The sequence below is a fragment of the Lissotriton helveticus genome, chromosome 6 (assembly GCF_964261635.1).
Source record: "Lissotriton helveticus chromosome 6, aLisHel1.1, whole genome shotgun sequence".
Taxonomy (NCBI): domain Eukaryota; kingdom Metazoa; phylum Chordata; class Amphibia; order Caudata; family Salamandridae; genus Lissotriton; species Lissotriton helveticus.
The window spans coordinates 100,326,312-100,349,447 of record NC_136067.1 but is presented as its reverse complement, the minus strand read 5'-3'; the positions used below and the strand labels follow the sequence as shown (position 1 = coordinate 100,349,447).

Genomic DNA, 23,136 nt, shown 5'->3' with positions numbered 1-23,136 from the left:
GGCGACACGCATGGCTTCGCATATCAGGCTTTAAGAATGAAGTCCAAACCACTATTCTTAATCAGCCCATAAACCCAGATTTTTTGTTTGGTCCAGCAGTTGACTCAATTCTGGACAAAATGAAAAAGGACGCGGAAACGGCAAAGTCCTTGGGAGCCCTCCAGTCCCAACAACACAGAGGCTCCTTTCGTCGTTCCAATTATAGAGGAGGAGCGCGAAGTCATGCATCACAGCAATCCTCCACCTACAAAAGTAACACTCAATCTACATACAACAAGAACTCAAACAGGGGTGGATACAGAGGAAATAACACCAAGGGAAGAGGTCGTGGAGGCAATGCAAATAGATTGTCCACTAACACCAAACAGTGACTTCTTGGCACTACCCCCAAACCATATAACACCGGTCGGGGGAAGATTGCAACAATTTCTACCAGTCTGGTTAAATATTACTACAGACAACATGGCTATTGCCTCGAACTCCCCTCCACACCACCCAACATACCACCAGTGCACCGTCCAATGTCACAGGAACATATCACACTACTACAGCAAGAGTTCATCAGTATGCTGCAAAAGGGGGCCATAGAACCAGTCCCACTCCAACATCAAGGAACAGGAGTATACTCCCTATACTTCCTTATTCCAAAGAAGGACGGTTCTCTGAGACCAATATTGGACCTCAGGCCCCTCAACCTGTACATTTTGTCAGAGCACTTTCATATGCTCACTCTCCAGCAAGTTATACCATTGCTTTGCCTAGGAGACTTCCTAGCAACTATAGACCTCAAGGACGCATGTTTTCATGTACCAATACACCCTGCTCACAGAAAGTATCTGAGGTTTACCATTCAAGAACAGCACTACCAGTTCAAAGTCCTACCATTTCGTGTCACAACAGCTCCACGGGTGTTCACCAAATGCCTAGCTACAGTGGCGGCGCATCTAAGGAGGCAACACATTCATGTGTATCCATACCTGGACGATTGGCTAATACAAGCGCCATCAGCCCACCAATGTGCCAGCCACACGTCAAAAACCATTCATCTCCTGCACAGTTTCGGCTTCTCGCTAAACTACCCAAAGTCGCACCTTCAACCCTCACAAGTCCAACAGTACCTAGGAGCCACTATAGATACACTAACAGCAAAAGCATATCCAAACGCAGCACGGATCAACGGAATGCAAACACTGATCCAAAAGTTCAAACCTCAACACTCATTACCAGCACGAGTGTTTATGCAACTAATAGGCATGATGGCCTCGTGCATATTCATGGTCCCTCATGCGAGACTACACATGCGTCCGCTGCAAGAGTGCCTTGCAAAACAGTGGAACCAGGCTCAAGGGCGATTACAGGACCTAGTGTTGGTGACCAGTCGGGCATACAACTCTCTGCATTGGTGGAATCCACAAAACCTTTGCAAAGGACGACTGTTCCAAGAGCCTGTCCCACAAATAGTGTTAACCGCGGACGCATCCCTGCTAGGATGGGGAGCCCATGTTCTAAATTACACAGTACAGGGACTCTGGACTGTACAACAAAAAAAGATGCACATCAACCTCCTGGAGTTGATGGCGATCTTTCTAGCCCTCAAAGCGTTCAAGACTCACTTATGCAACAAAGCTGTGTTGATCCGGACGGACAACATGACAGCTATGTATTACATTCAGAAACAGGGAGGAACACACTCACCACAGATGTCGCATCTAGCTCAAGCAATGTGGAATTGGGCCATTCAGAGGAACATGTTTCTCATGGCAGAGCACCTCCCCGGCAAGGACAATCAAGTAGCCGACCTGCTCAGCAGGCACAGCCAACAGATGCACGAATGGGAACTTCACCCCAAAGTGCTCCAACCATTCTTCCGGAAATGGGGACACCCGGAAATAGATCTGTTTGCCACAAGCAAAAACGCAAAATGCCAATACTTTGCCGCCAGGTTCCCACATCCGCAGTCGCAGGGCAATGCGATATGGATGAACTGGTCAGGCAGATTTGCGTACGCTTTTCCCCCAGCTCCATTAATACCGCTAGTGGCACGCAAAATGCGCCAACATTCGCTGATGCTGATCCTGGTTGCTCCCACATGGGTGAGGCAACCATGGTACACAACGTTCCTAGAACTGTCAGTGGTGCCTCATCAAAGATTGCGACTCACACCCAATCTTCTAACTCAGAGCCATGGAGAAATCCAACACCCAGACCCGCAACAGCTCAACCTAGCGATCTGGCTCCTGAAATCCTAGAGTTTGGTTACCTAAACTTGCCCCCAGACTGCATGAATATTATCAGAGAGGCAAGAAAACCCACTACCAGAGCGTGTTATGCAGCTAAGTGGAAACGGTTCGTCATTTACTGCAATAACAACGATATAAACCCACTTGATGCTTCTACTCAAAACATCATTTGCTATCTCTTGCACCTACAACGTTGCAATTTAGCCTACTCATCCATCAGGCTACATTTAGCTGCGTTAGCAGCATACCTTCAAAACAGGCAGCACCTTTCGCTCTTTAGGGTGCCAGCAATTAAAGCGTTTATGGAAGGACTTAAACGCGTAATTCCACCAAGACACCCACCTTTACCAGTCTGGAATCTGAACATTGTTCTAATCACTCATGGGACCACCTTTTGAGCCACTACACTCATGCGAACTGCAATTTCTTACTTGGAAGGTGGCTTTCCTAATTGCCATTACTTCACTTCGAAGAGTTAGCGAGCTGCAAGCACTAACTATTCAAGAGCCATTCATACAAGTACATGCAAATAGAGTAGTTCTCAGAACAAACCCTAAATTCATGCCAAAAGTGGTATCCCATTTCCATATAAATCAAACAATAGAACTGCCAGTGTTCTTTCAGAACCCACAAACAGTAGCCGAAAGGGCCTTACATACTTTAGACGTCAAAAGAGCTCTGGTATATTACATAGACAGAACTAAGGCATTTCGAAAAACAAAACAGTTGTTTGTTGCTTTCTCGCCACAACACAAAGGCAACCCTATTTCAAAATCAGGTATAGCCAGATGGATCGTTAAGTGCATACAAATATGTTATTTGAAGGCAAAACGCACCTTAACAGTTCCCCCTAGGGCGCATTCCACACGCAAGCTAGGGGCATCCATGGCTTTCCTGGGAAATATTCCTTTACACGAAATTTGTAGAGCAACCACATGGTCAACCACACATACATTTACAAAACACTATTGTGTAGATGTACATTCCAAACAGCAAGCTGCTGTAGGTCAGGCTGTTCTCAAAACTCTTTTCCAGACTGCTACAGCTGACACAGGTAGCCACCGCTAGGGGAGATACTGCTATACATTCTATGCACAGATATGAATTCAGCAGCCCACATGCCTCGAACGGAATATGCTACTTACCAGTATGCATATGTTCTTGGCATGTAGGGCTGCTGACATTCATATCGCCCACCCACCTCCCCGGTGCCTGTCGCACCTGTAGCATTTACTCTTTGCATGGACATCTCTTACTGTAATATACTCCATCTCTGCCACAATGGCGAAAAACAATCTGAGGATGGAGAGGATGCCCATGCGCACTGTAGTCCGAGTGAGGAGCCACCTATCTCGTGATACTTCGAAGACTCTTCCAGGACAACAATGTGCAATCATCCGGACCCAACACTAGGCGGCGATCTATGCACAGAGAAGAATGTCAGCAGCCCTACATGCCAAGAACAGATGCATACTGGTAAGTAGCATATTCCTTATCACCGTCAAATGTGTCAGACATGGCGAGTCTCATTGACCTCATTCCTGTGGACCGAAGGCAGGAAGCAAGAAAGATTCTATTGGAAGGAGTACGTGCCGCATCGTAAACTATAGATTGCACCTTGGACATCGTGAACACCAACTTCCATCGGCTAGCAGGGGCTGCGTTGCTTAGACGCCAGGGATGGCTTAAGGCCACTACTTTAAAATACAGGCGCGGATCTTTGAGGAGCGAGAGGACGTGGTTTTTCATCAAGAGGAGGATACCAAAACCAACAGAATAGGCAGTATCAATCCCAGTATAGACAGCCTTACAGCTAGACATAATAATAACAATAGTCTACGACTTGTTTCTCCCGTCAGGGTGGTCAAAAGATCACAGAATCAAAGCTGAGTCAATAACAGAAAGCAGTGATCTCCACAGGGCGCCAACCATTTTACCCTCCTTACCCGTGGGCTTGAAGATTTTAGCTTTTGATCACAAGTGGCAGGAAATTACATCAGACCAATGGGTTCTAGACCTAGTAACCAACGGCCACACCCTGGAATTTATCAAACAGCCAACTACTATTCCGCCCAGGGGTCCCCCTCCACCTCGTCTTCACAAGATTTGGAATCGCACTCGGGTGAATTAAACCTATTATTCCTTAGTACACAACACTTGCTTGCTATAGATTTCTGGCTGCAACACACCCCTCATGGGGTCATTTAGCGAGGTGCGGATTTTACCTCGAACACGATCAGATCACTCCCTGGTGGTATTAGTCATGACTATAGCAGACACACCGAATAGGACAGACTGCGTGATTCAGTGTTCCGCTCAGGAATAAGAGCCAATATACTGGAATATTTAACACAGAACGATGATCTATGGCCGATGTGGCAATGCTGTAAGACTCCTTTAAAGCTTACATGAGAAGCATTTGCATATTTAAAGGGCTTAAATGTTGAAATTATTACGCACAAGATAAAGTACTTTAGAGCGGTAATTAAAGCAGCTCCAAAAAGATTGAGAGCAGTAAAGATGCTGCATCTGTTATCCAAGTTTCAAGAGACCACAGAGGATTTACAGGAGACCGCACAAAAGGAAGTACTTGATTTAGGGAAACCTAGTCGCACCAGGGTTTACTGGGCAAGACACTCACCTGGGTACTGAGCACTTACACATGACCCATATAATAGGAGATGATGGTAAAAGGAAAATGAAAACTGAATATATCTTCGCTGTTTTTTAACAATACTTTGAATGGTTATATACCTCCAGGTTACTCTATTGTGACCAGGATATATGGGGTTATTTGGATGTTATAGCGCTGGCCTCTGTAGAGGGGACTTTGCGGGAACTGTTGAACTCCTCAATAACTGAGCAAGATGTGTAATTGGCTATCACTGCACTTGTAAATGGAAGGTCCACTGGAAGTGACAGCTTCCCTTGGAGTTTCATAAAGTGTATTCTAACAAACCAGCTCCTAAATTATTAGCAGTCTGTAATGGGGTGATACACAGTGGTAGTTTACCCCCTTACTTGATTGAGGCGATGACTGTGGCCCTGCAGGAACCATGCCCCAAAATTAGTAAATGTGCCTCTTATAGACAACTTATTGAATTTATTTGAAGAGAGGAATTGGCCTAACAGCTAGGGCGGTCGACCTCGAATCTGGGGAACTGGGTTCGAGTCTCACTGAGTATTCTTTGATTCTGGGCAAATCACTTAATCCCCCATGCCTAACAAAAATGAATGTGTGTCCTCATGTAACGTAACTGGTGGTATGTAAAGCACTCTGATACCCGATTTGGGTAAAGTTTGCGCTATATAAAACTGCAAAAAAAAAAAAAAATGTGGAGGATAAGATCTTTGCAGACCCAGACATATACAAATCAGTCTTGACCCTGTGTCTCATGGGAATGCGAGTAATCTGCGACATTAAGATAGTTACTGAAGGTAAATAACGTGTTTGTCTAATGCAAAAAGACCTAAAGAATTGTTACCTGAAGAGCTGTAAGATTTTATATTAAGTACTGGAAGGATTATAGTGCGGTTATCTGTGAGAAGTAGCATTTGTTTGCCTTTAATAATGCTTTTTCTAGTTCCTGTAAATGAGTTTTCTCTTCAACCTCCCACCTCTCTTTTAAGGATTGTTGTGGATCTTTTTAAAAAAAAAATGTAAAGTGCTATTGGTTACATCGTTTTCCATTCTGGTTTTGGAGTGAGGCAGTCCGACATTACAATTATCATGAGATAGATTAAATTTTTATAAAACTGGTACAACGCTTATGTCGTGGCAGTAATCTACTCCCACATATGTCAATAGCCAGGAAGCACCTAGTCACAGAGAGGAGTAAATATAAATGTTGTTTATATTTAATTTGCTAAGTAATTCTAGAACACCAATATATGGAAAAATAAAATATTTGTTAGGAAAACAGGGATGTCAGTTTTTTTTCTCCTACAGCAGACTCTTGGCTTGCACTCCTATTGCTGCATGATGTCAATTTTGATATGTCTAAACATGCTAAAATAAAACATTGCCCACACAAAGCAGCAGTACATGTATTGGTCCAACACCCCACTTGTTTCAGACAACCTCTACACACTTCTCCAGCTGCTCAAAGAAGGAAGTGACTTGATGTGACCAGAGCAAATTAGTTACCTAGAGGATTTATGACTATGCATGATTAGTCATCTATTTGCTGTGGTAAGAGGGGAAAGCGTTCAGAAACACCATCTTCAACTACTAGCTTCCAAAATAAATAAATAAATAAATACCGGTACTATTTTTCTATGCATTAACTGAAAAGGATAGCTCAATAAATAAGAGGCAGAATCCGTGGTATCTGAGTCATACGGGCTTTAATCAGATGGCTCGAGCCAATGGACCATCGGGTTCCATCACCTGCTAAGGTTCAGGAAGGGACAGAAGGGACAAAGTGGGAAGCCGCGCATATCACATTTACATCATACAGTATATATAGTAAAACAGTACAATTGCATTGAATACAGTAGGCGTAACAAGTGACAAACGGAAGATAAGAACATATGGGCGTAAAAAGAAGGCGTGCACAGGGCGTGCACAGAGACATGTAATGTAAACATCACAGAAGTGTCATAAATGGGTGGATACATGGAGGGGGCTTCATGGGCAGCTGGAACCTTTAACCTACTGGTGCGCGCAAACGAGTCATGACGTGTAACTGGGGAGAGCTGGGGGCTCTGACTTCTAGCACTAGAAGAGGAGACTAAAGTCTGGGATGTCAGAACGACCTGTACCTATAGCATATCTGATATCTTGTGTTTGGAGTACATGTTGCTTGAATCTAAAAGTCATCAGGGCAAAGGCTACTTGTCACTAAGGGTAGTGCATGCAGATATTTCTTCATGTATTGCGTGTGCTATGGATCTTCTATGGATACTAATTCAGTAATTCTCTTGCATGGAGACAGGAAGACTAGACTATAGATGAAGATGTTTATGCGGTTCGTTAGCTAGGAATGTGAAGCCGGGGAGCTAAACTGATAACTGTAGGCATAACATATTCTTGGCAGACAGGCAGGCAGGCCAGGCCGGGCACCGCGCTGCTTGGCAGGAAGTAAGTGAAGGGTCAGGGATGCGGGCGGGGCTGCATCGCTCCTCGGAGTGGTTCAGGAGACTTGAGGCTCGAATCTGGTGTCCGGGCCCTGTGAGGCCTAGAAACGGGTGCAACTCGATGATTTAACGGGCATAATGTAAAGACGTTGGCAACATAGGCCTAAAAGCCTAATTCACGTTGCTTTCACGGGGACTGGATAACTGGCATACTAACGTTGGACACAACTATAAATGCGTCTTTATTCGGTCAAGGGGGTAAATATGCATATTAATCATGCACATATAACATACGATGGGGAACATGTAGGGACACATGACAAGCCAAAATTCAATTTTCCTCACACAGACTCTGTGCAAACTCAGTGGAACTCTTGTTTCAGAACACACCTAAAGAGGCTATGTCCAGGTTATGGAAGCTTAAAGATTTTGAAAAATTTAAATCCATTACTTTTCACTTAGTTCCACTTCTCCCAACTGCGTGATCACCACCTGAAGACCGTATCCAAACCCTCACCCGGTGCTGGCTTTATAATGTTGTTCACTATTGATATCTATTTAGGATAGTAACGTTCAGGCTCTGTAGTTAGTCTTCTATGCTGCTGCAAAAATCATAGCAGATCTAAGATTCTGCAATCACACTAGACATCGCACCACAGGATCAACCTCGCTTTTAGTTTAGAATTTTTATAGACAAAAATGAAAAACGCAGCATATAAAGAAAATTACTTGTCTAGCAATAAACTGATCACAACTCTGCACCCAGAAACTACTCCAACTTCGAAGCTGGTCACCCCTAAACCATTTCCCACTTTCTTTTCTCCTAGTACAGCTTCCTGCTGATGTGCTTTGTGTAAAAGGTTGTTTTATTCTGCCATTTCTTACACACAGATTTGGAATCCTAAGTGCAGTGCATGCTTCCTGTACTCTAACCTGTGGTGGTATTGTTGGATCTGACTAGGGCGTGTAGCTGTTGGAATGTGCAAGGGTTTTTATTACTTTTGGGTTGCAATTCCCTTTACTCTGTGGCACCCTAGTGGGATAGGGCTTGTCACAGTTGAGAAGCTGTGCAGTAGTTACATTGGTGGTCTGGCCAAACCAGTTGCAAAAAAATGTTCGGACAGTTTCTCTTTGAAAGTGGCAAAGATTTCAGGCCGCAGACTGCTTGTTGTACTCAATAAGAAATATACATTTTATCCATATAAAATATTTAATGTAAGAATTTGCAAATTTGAATTTACTTGTCATCAGTTATACTAAATCTAAGCAGTCATTCAGATGTGTTATTTTTGTTTTATTTCATCTTCCTTCTTTATTTAGGTGACATTCTTCAGAATAAAGCCCAGCAAAACAAATTCCACACCAATCCTCTCCTGGCGCAGGCAAAAAGAATTGAGGATGAGTTGGTGGCATTGTGCAAGGCAGCAGCAGAAGCAGATGAGCAGCAGTCTTCGCTGGAAAAAGTTGCAAAGATCCTGGGCCTTAATATTTCAGAAAAATCAAACCCATCTGCACAATCCCAGAAGACTGAGGAGAAACGAGGCATGGGCAGCAACACCGCAAAATCAAGTGTCCCTGTGGAGCCGAAGGCACAGACTCAGGTTGGTACTGCTACCTCATCGTGAGGTTAGAAGGGCATTTATCAATGAACTGCCCACACATTTTCAAAGAGCTTAGTAAAGACCTATCAAAGATTCTGTTCATTTTTATTCCCTACACGTTTAAGACTTCTAAGGTGATTTAACCAGTAAATAAAGCATGGCAGAAAGTAGTTACCTAAATTGCACCACACATCCTGGCCCATTGAGTTCCCCCTTTTAAACGCCAACCCATTTAACCACCAGTGGTATTCGCAGTGCGGCATAATTTCTTCTTACTCCAACCTCCTTTACCCAGCATCTTTTTTTAATTTTTTTTATTTTTGCGTTCATACAGAGTAGGTTTGAAAATGTAACCACTTTTGACCTCTGCGTATTATAAACAGCTATTGATATTTAAGTGTTGATAGCTGCACAAGTTTCTGAATGTGTAATCTCACATTTTGTGTGGAAGTAACCATGGATAACCGCGTGAAACGGAATTGGGAGTGGAGCATTGAGTTCCCAGTCATACTGCCACAAACCAATGATCTGATCAGAAGCACCCATCGTTTGGATGAGAAGTATTCTTACACTTCACTGCAAGAATCTCTCTCAAAGGATGTATTCAACTCTTACAACAGTCCTTTGGATCACCACCTCAGGATTTCTCCCAGAAAAGCTAAAAAAATACCATTAGATATGCTACAGTCCTCGGGCTACTTAGCATATTAACGATGATGAGGCTTAGATGTGGTGTTCGTTGCCTGATGGTCTATTTATTTACAGTGGAATATTCACCTCACTGGCAATTTCTACTCCTGGAACAAGCCAACTCTCCGTTACATCAGCGGCCTTCACTGGACACGACTACAGTCTTCCAGAGGACTCAGTTGATTCTCTTCTCCATTTTCTGATCTTTGTTCTATTTAGGAAGGTACTCTATGCACCAATGTCTGTCTTCTTTGTATATGTGTGACAAAAACAGTAGTTTATGGAGGGTCAAAGGGGAAAGCTGTACACTGCAACTGAAGTAAGTTGATTTATATTAGTCTTGATAATAACTGCCCTGTTGTGAATTGCATATTTGTACTCGCCATGGTATTGTAGTCTTTATTTTGACCTGCAGTTTTAGAGGGAAAAACGCAAAACTGTATAAACACCTGGAAAATAAAGTACTTGAAAAGTGCCAGGGTGTATGCTTTTGTGGCTACTGTGGCATTTGAGAGTATTTGTTAATTTAGTATGTGCCTGTGTGTCCCAAAGTGTGTATGTTGGTACCACATGGGATTTGTTTGTTATGTGTGAAGATGGCAGATGTTGTTTGTGTATACTGCGTGTATACTTGTACTGTGAATGTACTCATTGCATGTGTGCATCTGATCATGCTAAAAGAGGATATTTGTGTACTTTGCTTAAGGGCTTCAGATCTCTGTCATGAGAAAACCATGTCCGTGTAGCAAGTATTATTGCTTTCCTTCTAGGATCGCATCTTTATAATTTCACCTCCTGCCAAAATAATTTGTGGTGTATGCTTAGCTCATCTTGTTGGAGATTGTGTATTCAAGTGTGATCTCAAATTGCAATATGTGATGTGCTTATTGGGATTGGCCTTTAAATAGATGCAGCCACTCACTAGCTGCACAGACCACTTTAGGCAAATTAATATTGATGATGTGTTTTCTTGGAGCTTACTTGGTTACTGGGCAATATTGTGTGTACGGAGTCACACAAGGTCACTGGTAATATTGAAGTTGAATTCGAAAAGCAATTACTCCCTTTAGTCACTTGACTGTTCAAGGGTAGTGAAGTCAAGCAGTCAAGGGTTACTCAATGTGTGAACTTTGAGGTTAGAAAAACAAATCACAGTGAATGATTGAGTGAGGCAATGTTACCAGCATGTTGTTTGTCTGGCGTTTGGGAAACACAAACATATCAAGTTGTTACCTTCATGGTGTGTTTTTTCACAGTTGACCTGTTTACAGTCTAACTACCATGAGTGTCCTGACTCGGTCTCTTCTATCTCATAACATTGTATTTTGGCTGGTTTAAATCTAGCTGATTGTGGGGCAGGTTTAGATAAGACATGGTTTTGCTTTCCTTTGTCTGGGACCTAGTAATGGGAAACTCAGAATCTGAATGCCACATTTGATGGTTTAGGCCTGACCAGCAGGTTCAAGTGAATGGAGCTTACTTTCTTGGTGGGTGTGTAGCAGGTCAGCATATCGGAAAATGAGCCCGTGAAACTGTCAACGATAACCTTAAAATCAGTTTTCAACCGCTTGTAAAGGCTATGTTTTTTAGCTGGCAACCATCCAACTTTGTCTAAAGGCAGTGGAAGGGAGTATCTAGACCAGATGAATGAGATTCTGATAGCGAAGTCCTGTCTAGCAGCCGGCATTCCACTGTTCCTTTATTCATGCTGAGTTGATGTTGCCAGAATAAAGCCTGACTCATCCAGTACAGGTCCCTTTGATATGACTGAACTTACAAAAGGCACCAAAATGACTCAAAATTTATTTAGTTGTATTAATGGGTTTTGTAGAGCAAGTTGTATTCTCTTTTTAGAGCAGTGACAGAAGGGCAGAAATAAAGTGTAGAAAAAAGGAGAAGATTGAGTGTAATCGGATAGGGTAAGTTACTGTATTTGATATTTTTCAGTCACAACCCTTGAGCTCTGTTCTCTTAATTTGAAAGCATAGGTCAATTTTCAGACAGTGAGCTAAATAGTTGTGTTTGCACCCCAAATTGTGATTAAGTATTCTAGGGTCTACGGCCCATAAGGATCAGTCTCCATGTTTCATCCTCGTGAAGGATTGTTGATTACGTTATTGAGCTGACTTCAAGACGAGATTTCCCGGTGGAACATAACACAGTATCTGTTTTTTCAGTGCAGCTCGGATTTCAGAGTCTAGACTGATGGTCGTGGTAAAGTTGGTTTAGTTCCAAATAGTCTTTGCGTTCTTAGCACCTTACTTTCAATAATAAATAAAATGCTGAGAAAGGGGATGTTGGAAATTAACAGGAGTTGTATAGTATTTCGGGATCAGCAGACGGTGTTTTCAGAAGAGATTGACAATAGAGGGTTTAGGTAGGCTAGGAAAATTCCTGTGCGACCGAAGCATTGATCATGTGTGAAGCATATCACAACAATGGATGAGAATGACTGAAAAAAACTTTAATCGCAAAGAATGGGCAAGACCTCATCTCCTGAAACTGATCCTCATGGTTCTCTCCCTATTCCACATTTTCAGCACCTTGAGATTGTGTCCCTGGGCTTTAGGCAATCAAAATTTTCTAGGTGATTTCTCTAGTCAGGGTATCACTTATGTGTAACATATTTGTTTATGCTTATAGACTGGTGAGTATGGAATGTGGAGGGCTGGAATTCTGTCCCAGAATTGGCATCTGACCATAGATCATATGGTTTGGCTAAAACTATGTTTCTATGTGGTTATTATTATCTGATTGTAACAGTCACTACTAAAGCAAAAACATAGCTACCAGAGTACTGCACAAGTCTACCAAATGCTTGAATTATTCAGCAGATGGCCCATCCCATTCATTGAAGATCGGACTAGATTCTGGTGATTAGGTAGGAGTCGGGCTGCATTATAATGCAAGCATAGGAAGGATAATTTAGCAGTTGTAACATGCTGTTCCTGGACCTGAAAGATGTTCCTCAACTTGCATACTACTCTTTCTCCAAGGTATCTTCAAACATTCAGTTGCCTCATTTGTAGGGTAACCGAAACAGTCTACAGTTGGCACATCCCGATAATCCTTGCTCCCACTCTGCTGAATTCCTTTTAAAAGCAGGATTGACAGGTCACTTTTTTTTTACTTTAATGAATTCACATAATAGCCCCATTTCTGTTTTTCTATTTCAACTACAGATAATATGCATACAATTAATTAATTATATCTTACTCAAATCAGTCGCCAAGTTCATTACTCAATCCCCTCAATTACTGCTTATGTATCATTGACCTGTCTCGATCTTAATCGCTAATACATTTCGAATAAATATTCCCAACAAAACATTACTTTCAAAGTATATGTTGTTATCCACTGATTTACTTACAGCCCTAAAATGAATTGCTGTCCCTAACGCCCATTCTCGCCATCCACTCCAGGACCGGTTCCCATACCTAGATTCCTCTCTTCCTTGTCTACCACCCCTTGGACTGATACAGGTTACTCTCCAGATGAAACCCAGAGAGCAACCTAGCTAGCCATTGATGTGTGGAGGGTCTGGATTGAGCCACGCTGTGACAGTACATATGCGTGCGACTGCATTAGTAAATAAAAAAAAAGTGGTCATTTCCATTGCCCTTCACAGATCTTTTGTCAATAGCCAAAAGTTTAAGCTGTGTTGTTAGCGGAATCCATATTAAAAGACATGACTTAAAAAACCCAGTGATCCCGTCCTTAAAAGATTCCAGCTTTTTACAGGTATAAAACATATGTACTAAATCAGCCGCACAGCTACCACGGCGTGGGCAATTCGCCCCAAGTCATCGCCCTCAGCTAGCTATTTTAACTAGGGTTCAATAGAGATTAAACAGGGTCTTACAGTTCTGGGCCCTTAAACCAGCTGATAACAGTAACTTGGGCCACCTGTCCAATGCTTCCAGCAAGCCTGCCTTCTTGCACACCAGCCTGCTCTTCCAGTTTTCTACTTGCTTCTTCAGATCATCTGGCATTTGCTCAATTAATCCTTTATATATTTGTCTTATCTTGCACTTCCCGTCCCCACCCGCCTGTCCAACCCGATGATGCTGCTCTAGTACTGATACCCCCTCCCAGGTCTTAGCCCCCTATCCATTTTCAACACTAAAGAAGTCCCTCCTTTCCAACCCAAACTCAAATTGTAGTTCCCCAACTTATTTTATCTGGCTTTGCGTAAAATAAATCTCCTCGCCTCTCTGCTCCACGAGCTTCTAACCTGGGACAGTATTTATCATGAAAGATGACTGGGTATATTGAGAAACGCCAGAGAGGAGTATGCTAACTGTAACGCCCTATTCCCAGATTCATTCTAACCTGTTTCCAGATCTTATATGTAGCCTGCAGTACCTCAAAATTAACTTTCTTAAAATAACTGGGTTCAATCTTCCTTAAGAAACAAGCTCTGGCTTCCGCTCCCAATATCAAATCGAAAATAGAGGGCACTTCCTCAAGTCCCCAACCCCTGCCCTGCCTGCCCGTAATCAAGATCCCCATGTGCTGTAACATTGCTGCCAAATAATAATTCTTGAAGTTTGGAACTGCTCAGCCCCCCCCACCCGTAGGAAACATCAAGCATTTCATGGCCGTCCTGCTCACTTATACTCCCAGATAAAGCTACTGGAGATCTCTTCTATTCACTTAAACCTATGTTGCTTGAATTCTAAAGGGTTAGCCTTATAAAAGTAAAGAATCTTTGGTGCTGGCAACATTTTTGTTGCATTACACCGCCCAGTTAGCGCTAGATGCAGGTTATTCATCTGCCTGAGATCAGTTTTGGCCTCCTGCAACACAGAGGTACACAGCAGTGATAAAGCCAGATCCTAACCTTTCCTTCTTGAGCACCGCCCACAAATACTCCCAAGCACCCGATTGAAGGCCTTTTCCGCATCGAGGAGAATCATAGCCAATGGATCTTAGATTATTCTAGCCATATTAAAGCAAGTAATTACTCGCCTAATATAATCTGTTGTTCCTCTACTAGGGATGAAACCATTTTGCCACGGGTTCACATAACCCTACTTAGATACCACAAATTTTTATTGCTGAAATTCTCTTGTGTGCAGAATTTTTAATTATTATCTGCTGGTCATTTGCAGTTGAAAGTTCCCATACCAGGTAAAAATCACCTATCAATTTGATTTCATTAATACTGAGAAGTCCTGCACATGTGCTGAATTCCGAGGCACTTCTTCAAAGCATATGAATCTCTGTATTCCATCTTCACCTTTCTTCAGGGAGGCCCATATCTTCTTATTTAATATTAAACATTTAGCAGCCTTTCTAACAGGCGTCATTAGTCAATTCCACTTATTTACTCAGTGGCTTTAAGAACCCCAAGACCTCCAGTATTCCATTGTGCTTTGTAGGTGTCCACTCACTCAGTTCTTTTCTTCCGGCACCTGAGCTAGTGTGTTTTTTCTTATTACATTAGGAAAGCGTTCCAAACCTCTTTTGAAACACTGTTACTTAATGTCTTTTGACTGCTTAGGTATTTTCCTGACAGAAAAAAGTGTCATCTAGATAACCATTCTCCTGACAAATGCATTCACTTCAGGACCTTTTCTAAGTGCACCTTGAAGGACGGAGGGAAAAATCTCTCTTGTGGAAAGTAAGAAGAGTGTAGGTAGCAGGAGTCCCTGTCGAGAAGAACTGGTACCTCAGAGTAAGGAGGAGAGGTTCAACCCTCTACCAATACTCCAGTTCCAATTTCTGAGGGCTCCTCCAGAGAGAGAGATCCAAAATGAGGTACTATCATGAGAAATGGCGACTTTCATGGTCGATATCGAGGCAAAGTACATCTCCAAGCTAATCATCGTCGAGGAGTAGGTTGTCGTCAAAGAGGCATTTGTTGTCTGAGAGAAAAATACATGCAATGTCAAGGGAGTCCACAATATTGAAGCATCATTTTCTTCAATTTTACAATGGGAAATCCGCTGAGTGGCTCAAGAAGATGAGGGCTGGGAGGTTACCTGCAACCTCTGACTCAGAGTGCTTGCATGCCTATTCACAATCCAGGCCTACATTTCCAGTAGTCACACTGGATTTTTCAGCTCCGGCTCCTCAGCCATGACCTTAGCTTCCTCCTTTTTTGACTCCGTATCTAGTCGCACCTGTGGAGCCATCCATCTAGATGTATACAACCAGCGACCTCGGGGGGGCTTAGCCCACCTCCAAGACCACCCTATGCATGTGTTACCATTCCACCATGGAGATCTAGTACACAGTAACCTTGTTCTAGACCTCATTATAGATCCAGACAGGAAAAAGGTTGCAAAATCATTCATTTCATTCTAGATTGTCCAGACATTCCTCCTGCTCCAGGAATTCTTCTAGATGCACAATCACTCTAGAACACGCTCACCTTCTACATGGTCTTCTCTATTGTCTGTACCTGGATGCATATCTGTCGCGGGTAATGATCACGCTTCAGTCAATCTCTCTTGTTTATTATGATATGAACACTTTTAGGAGATTTTCATCTGTGGGTTAATAAACTAAGTTTACCCCATGCCAACTGCGACTACTTCCACTTTGGCAGTATTCAAGAATTTATCAGAAGTGATCCATCAGACATCTACTTCCTTAGTTCTAGGTCTTTTGAAGCCTGTAATGGAACGATCTATTTTTGCAGGCAGTAAATGAAATGAAATACAAGGCTCCTGAGCAGTATCCACTGTGTCTCCAAATGGTTTTGCAGTCTTCTGAGTACAACCTGACAATGAGACAAATCTCATCCCTCCGGAGTTTGATTAAATCGTGTATTTTCCTTGTACCAATGCTTGTCTTAACATGAGATCTCTAAGACCACCGTCTTCAGAAGACTAGTGGTGTCGGCTATCACACCGATGTGCAGACAATTACTTTGTCTCCTCATGTAGCCCATCTCTCATTTTGGGGGCTAACATGAAAAATATTCTGATCAGGGTTAACTTCCATCAAGACAATCCGTCTCGGACAATTTTGATCCATGACTCTACTCTGTCGTTGTGCCCACATGGATTACGGCAGATTTAAGGGACTTGGACTCTGAAAGAAATGTCAAATCATATCAACATATTGAAGCTGGGTGATGCACACCTAGCCCTGAAAACTTTATTTCTAGCTTTCATGACAGGCTCTCTGCATTGGACAAAAAGACATCCATGCATTACCTGTACAAGCAGAAGAACAAAATCAAGAGCCCTGTCTTAGGAGGCTGTCAAACTATTTGGAAGTGGCTGATAGCCACGAACCTTAGGATCCCTGCAGTCCACTTTCAGGGGATCCAAAATGCTCAAACAGACACTCTGAGCAGGACATGCCAGGATAACCATGAGTGGTTCTTAAAATGCTCAGTCATTAAAACATTTTCTAGACTCCAATTCCCCTCAATGAGATCTGTTCGCAAAAACTCAGACTTTGCCTTCGGTTTTGCTAGCCAGGAACGAAGGTCTCTATTCATCGACTGATCTGGAAAATATCTTTTTGCCATTCCACTTATTCCCCTGACACCAGAAGACATCCTGAAACTGATCTGCTAAAAGCCAGACAGATTCTAACACATCCGGATTGACTCCTATTATGTTGTTTCACAGACTTCCTTCACCTATCAGAGGGACCACATATACGGTTGCCCTGCAGGCTGGATCTTGTGCACAAGTTCAAAGGGAAGATACTTCATCTCAATCTACCATCTTTGAATTTGGCAACCTAGCTCCTGAACGCATTCAGTATGGACATTCGAACCTCCTACAGTATTCTATGGGTATTCTGAAAGAAGCTGTATGACCAGCCGTGAGAACTTCATACTCTTTCAAATGGCAGAAATTATGCATCTGGAGTTTTCAAAACTCTTGTGACCCTACCACCTGTTTTATTTGGTTAGGTAAGGCATACAATTCTCTTGCAGCAAAGTCCACTTGGCAGCGATTACTACATATATGAAATGTCCTACATAAACCTCTTTTTCAAGATCCCAGTGGTTAAGAACTCCTTATACAACATTTGTAAACCTTTTCCCCCATTATGGTGCCCTTTTCCTCCATAGGAGTCGAACATTATCTTATCAAGGATCATAGATTCACCATTTAAATTCATTCACTAAGCTTCCTTACAATACATTTCCATGGAAAGATGCTTTCCTAGTGGTTGCAAAATTTGTTATGGCCAAATAAGATCTGGTCCTCCTGCGCCACGATAAACTATAGGATTCATATTCTTGAAAGAAGTGCTCCGGGATTCCGCACGTTGGTGAAACACTATTCAGTGTTGATGATTTCACTGTTGATTCCTCTGAAGGAGGATTAGGATTACAGGTAAGAATCCATTCCTTCCCAGTATTTCTGAAGCTTTAGCTGTTCAGTATAATTTTAAAGCAAAGAACATGTTTTTATGGCCCAGTAACTTAAAAGAAAGGGTAGTTTAAGAATCTCTACAGCAATCAAGGCGTGTAAACAGCATTATTATGAAAGTGTTCACACTTGTGCAGGGAATATGGGGGGTGTACGTGCGTGCGTGTGTGTGTGTGCTTAGAAAATGTTTTAGAGTCTGGTGTTGATACTTCACGATACAGATGGTTGTGGGCCATTTGTTAGTTCTTTTTTGCATGATAAAAACTAAATTATACAAGCAGTGCAGCTCAACGGGTACGACAAACTGGAATGTTGTGAGCTGCCACAGAGATACTTTTTCAAATCAGGAGTGACAGAACTGACATTTCATTATCTACGTGCGTCATAATTGGACATTGATAGACTTATATTGGCTTCCCTGATGATTTGTTCATGTGTGCCTGCGCACAGTCAATAGGATTACTGTGTGTTGAGTTTTCTCTGAGTTCCCTCTGGTTGCCTACCTAGGACTGTGGAGGACAGAAGTGAATCTAAAACAAGGTAAGAAAGCCAGCTGTCAAATTGTTTTCATTTCACCAAGTGCTAGGAGAGAACCAGTACTGCTTTCCAAGAATTGTTTATAACATGGTCAATATTAACCTTTGATTAGGTGCACACCCCCTACTCGAAAGGAAGTTTCCTCCATATCTTGAATCTTCCATATACTTCCACAACCAAGCAGTCATAATTACACATCACAAGCTTCTTGTTATGTGGTTCCTGTCATTTTATCATAGAACACCATGGAATCATGAAAGGATAATTTTTCTAGCAAGAGTTTGTAAACGTGCCCTTGCTTGTATAAACAGTTTGCCTCAGAAAATCATTGTTGCATACTATGATAGTGAGTCAAATCCAAAGCTGTAGCACTTTCCAAATGTTTTGGGCTTTCTAGCCCCATTGCATATATATCGGATATGTAGAGCTCAAAAATACATTTTAAAGTGTTTTTCTTATGCCACTTCCACCAATACATATCTGCGTAAAGGATATCTTCCACATTGCAAGAGTTTCAAAGTCATGCAAGGATCCTGTTCCCATCCTTCACTCTTGATGTTTAGTTAACACAGTTGCTTTATGCTTCTGTACAGCCTATTCATTTTCATGTCTGTAAAAAGAACCTCTCTGCAGCCTTTGCAGTGATTTAAAAGTGGTAGGCTGGACACGAGGTTGAAATTGCCTCTGCATTCTAAAGATCATATGTTTGTCACCTGTATCTAAGCTGATACTCTCAGTTTATTAATTTAATCCTGTGTTGATGACGGAAAGGAGCTCTTTCCCCTTACTAAGATATGAAAATTGGCATGACTAGTAGAGTAGTGAACTTCATGCTACATATTCAGACGGCAATTCAGAATAACTTGTAGGCTGAGTTTACTAGGACTTGCCATTGTGAGTAGCTATAAGGGATTGCAGCATTATTCTTATTAAGTGATGTCACTTTTTTAGGTTATCAAGCCTTAAGTCAGCATTAAGAGAAAGTAACCTTCAAAGATACACTTTATTCTTTTTCTTTTATATCAAAGTAAACTTGCTGATGAAACCCTAACACTTTTTTATTGAACTGGTCAACCTAGTTGTCATCCTGAGATGAACCTTACGAGTTCATTATTTTAGAGTGTTGACTGCTCTACCGCTTTATTATAATCATTTGTATAAATCTATATTGTACTTGATGTTATGTGTGAGCATAAATAAGAAAGATTAACTTTTCTAAGTTGATGATTCACTGCAGACCATTCCAATGTTGACTTCAAAGAAAAATAAACTGTCAAGAAAAAGGAGTGCAATTTAAAATTCATTTCCAAAGTGAGATCCCACTAAGAGATCAAGAGAATACTCTAAACACTAGTGAGAAGCAAATGTATTTTAGAAATGTTCTTGAATAACTCGTGTCCCTAAGTAGTAATAAAGATACAAGAGGCACACCATTCGACCAAGAAACTGACAACACAACATCATAGCAACTCTTCCCCTTCCATGGAAGGAGTTTCTCCTGCAGCCCCCCACATAGCTGTACGGTACAGTTTTTCAAACATGTGGGTAAGAGTTCATCTTGTAAGATAGAAAGCTCCGATCGAATTGGCTGCTGGTAGAGCAGTGTCAATAGTATTACAACAAGAATTCACTGGTAACATGCTTGTAGATAACATATGCTGGTCAAGAGGCAGTTTTACCAGCATCAGCAATTCACACACAATCTTTGTAATCAACAAACACCGTGATAAAATGTATGCAGTCTCATATAATTTCTACAGCCAGGAGCTATAACTATCCAGTCTATGATGTTAGTTTGATGTTGTATAGAAAGCTGCCCCAGGAATTCAGATTTAATGTTGATGTTACACAGCTTTACAAAATCTTCTCCTTGTATGCTGGCATCCCAAGACTTTCCAACCATACTTGCATATAGACTTTGTTAAAGTTAAACAAATGCATTGTCCTTTTTTTAGTGTGGTGGTTGTTGAATTGTCTGTTACTGGTCCTTGGATCTGTCTGTGAAAAGAGGATAAACCGTTGGTTCTGTAGAATGAACTGTTAAAACAAATATGATTGACTGCTGCATTATGTACCGATTATTATATTTCATTATAATTCCTTTGTTACATCAGTGTGGGTTTGAAGTTGGATACTCTTGGAATTGTGTATTTTAGTTGCCTAATAGTTGTTTCTTTACATATTTTGTTCCAACCATTGTGATTCTGATTTTGTATGTCTTTAGAGGTACATTGGTATGATTACTTTTTTGTATGCTTTTTTTCTTGGTTGTTTACATGTTTTAACCTTGTATTAAATATATAGAATGTGGAGCAGTAATTAAGTTATTATCTCTAAGTTGATATGAGTTCAAAACTGGCTTCCATGTGAATTTATTGTATACACATGCCTGCTGTTTCAGGAGCAGGTTATATGTGGTTTTGTCCTGTCTTCTAAAATATTTGTTGATAATGGACACATTTAGAATCACCAGCGATGCCCTTCGAAATCCAGATCTAGATGTGATCTACACACTACCTAGCAACTACATTGATTATCCTCCAAGGGTGCTCCTGATTTCTGGAACCATACCGCTTCTAACCTGCCTTAACAGATAAATGGTTGAAAGTGGCTCAAAGATTATTTCAATATCATTGAGTAGCACATTCCATTACATATCCCTTTCAAGACATGGAAGCTTTTTTTGGTTCTTTGTTTAATGCTTTGTCTCTTTTATTTAATTACTCCATGTATGTTTTGCTATTGTTCTTTGTGTGATAATTTTGATATGTTTACATTTATTTAATTCAGGCTTGTTCATTATTGCACAAAGTCTGGGTTGTCTGAGGAACTGGAAGATTTGAATATGATTAATACTTTCTTAACTTCTTGTGGAAAACCTGAAATCAGATGTGACCAAGCTAGGTATCAACTACTGAACTGCTGTTAACGTCAATCTTTCGATGGCTGACATTTCGTATAAACCAAAAGCAATTTAAAAAAAATGAAAAAGAAAAGGGTACTTTGAGTTCCCAAGCTCTCTCACGGTTTTAACATAATTTTAGTGAGTACCATACATATCTTCATTGGGCTCCATTTCAGCATTCTTCAGAGAGAGAGGGATCAGATATTGCACTTAACATTACTTTTCTCTTTTATAAATGTATGGAATGTCAGTCTGGTGTGTGTCAGAATAAATTAATGAGGTATGAAGGGTGCACAACCAGATGCCCTCTTGGCGTCATCATATTAGTATATTTAGTATCCAGTTTATTTTTTTCCTCCCAAGTTCTCCCCAGTTCAAGCATATTTAGTGACCACTATTCTTGAATTTCATTGGCAATGCTTATAGCCTAACTAAGCTGTTAAGCTATTGACGGACTTTAGAGACCTGCTTTGATGTTGTCACTGTTTACAGACGGTCTTTTCGCCAAGAATAATCTTGTATGTCCGTGTATGAGGCTGAATTTTAAATCCTGTTGACCTCGGCACTACCCTTTAGAAAAATTGTGTTCATTTTTTAACATGGAGCAGCATATTGGATCCACATCCTCGTTTGTGCTCAGCTCATGCTCCCTGCGTGAAACTCATCTGCATCTTTTCCTCCTCTTGGATCAAAAAGTAAAGCTTTAGAACAGTCATCGGGCTCACCCGAAAATGAAGAAATCTTATTAATCGTATGAAGTAATTATGTGCTCACATCAGGATATTCCTCTGACTGCTGTTCAATGGAATTTAAAATCACAGTTGTGGCTCACCTGTAGATTGGTTCCTCTGGGTAAACATCCTGGGCCTCAAGTCGTGGATTAATCACTAACTGGATCTGTCCAATCGACCGTTCAAAGGAAGAGGACTTTGATCAGCATGAACACGATTGATACTTGACTTTAACTCTATCAAGAAGGTCAGGACTAAAGCACAAAGCAAGAAAGACTTATGGAGACTATGCTACTGAGCTATCTAAGCAAACAGAACAAAACATACCTATGAAACCAGGCACCACCTTCACGAGGCATAGCTCTTTGCCATTTAGTGACATGGTTTCAAAGCAAATGATGCTAATGAAACATTGCAAGACTAATGAGTTTTACTATGCTATATCGTGTATTGGCAAAGATAATTGTACCATTTATTGTATAATATTATTCTTTTCTAAATGTAATACTCCTGCATCTTAACACATATTGATTCCAACAGTTTGTATTTGACTGGTGATATGTGATTTGTGGCCATTGATGTGGACTTCCTTTCTCTTTCTGCAGTTTACATTGCAGACCTTGTATGTTTAGTATTGTTTTACCTCCATATTTTGATAGCTATTGTTGGACATTTAGTGTTAAGGCAGAATTTGTGACTGTAAAGAAACAAATTGCCCTAGCAGTGTTACATTTAAAGGTTTGCCATGGGCAATCTTTACGCTCTCTGAAAATGCTTTTTGGAAGTTGTTTAGTTAGTCATAGCGTTCCAGAACTACAATTTCCTTAAGTTCATTCTTTTTCTTCACACTGTCATGGTCCCTTGGTGTACCATGCGAGAAGAAATGATTAATGGCGTTTGAGAATATTACTAATCTTAGTAACACCAATATTTTGCCTTTGAGCACCATTCTCTTCACAATTAGCACGGCATTCCTTCAGATTTATACAACAGCATTTCTTCTTT

At 41.3% G+C, this 23,136-nt stretch overlaps 1 protein-coding gene across 1 annotated transcript in view; it reads left to right on the top strand.

Moving 5' to 3' along the window:
- The window catches only part of LOC144762283 (uncharacterized), a 397,653-nt gene extending 387,568 nt beyond the window's left edge, over nt 1-10,085 (top strand). The window contains exon 6 of the mRNA XM_078647420.1: nt 8,640-10,085. Coding sequence (XP_078503546.1) covers nt 8,640-8,944 — 305 coding nt within the window. The 3' untranslated portion in view covers nt 8,945-10,085. The remainder of the gene's footprint in view (nt 1-8,639) is intronic.
- Nucleotides 10,086-23,136: the final 13,051 nt, after the last annotated feature.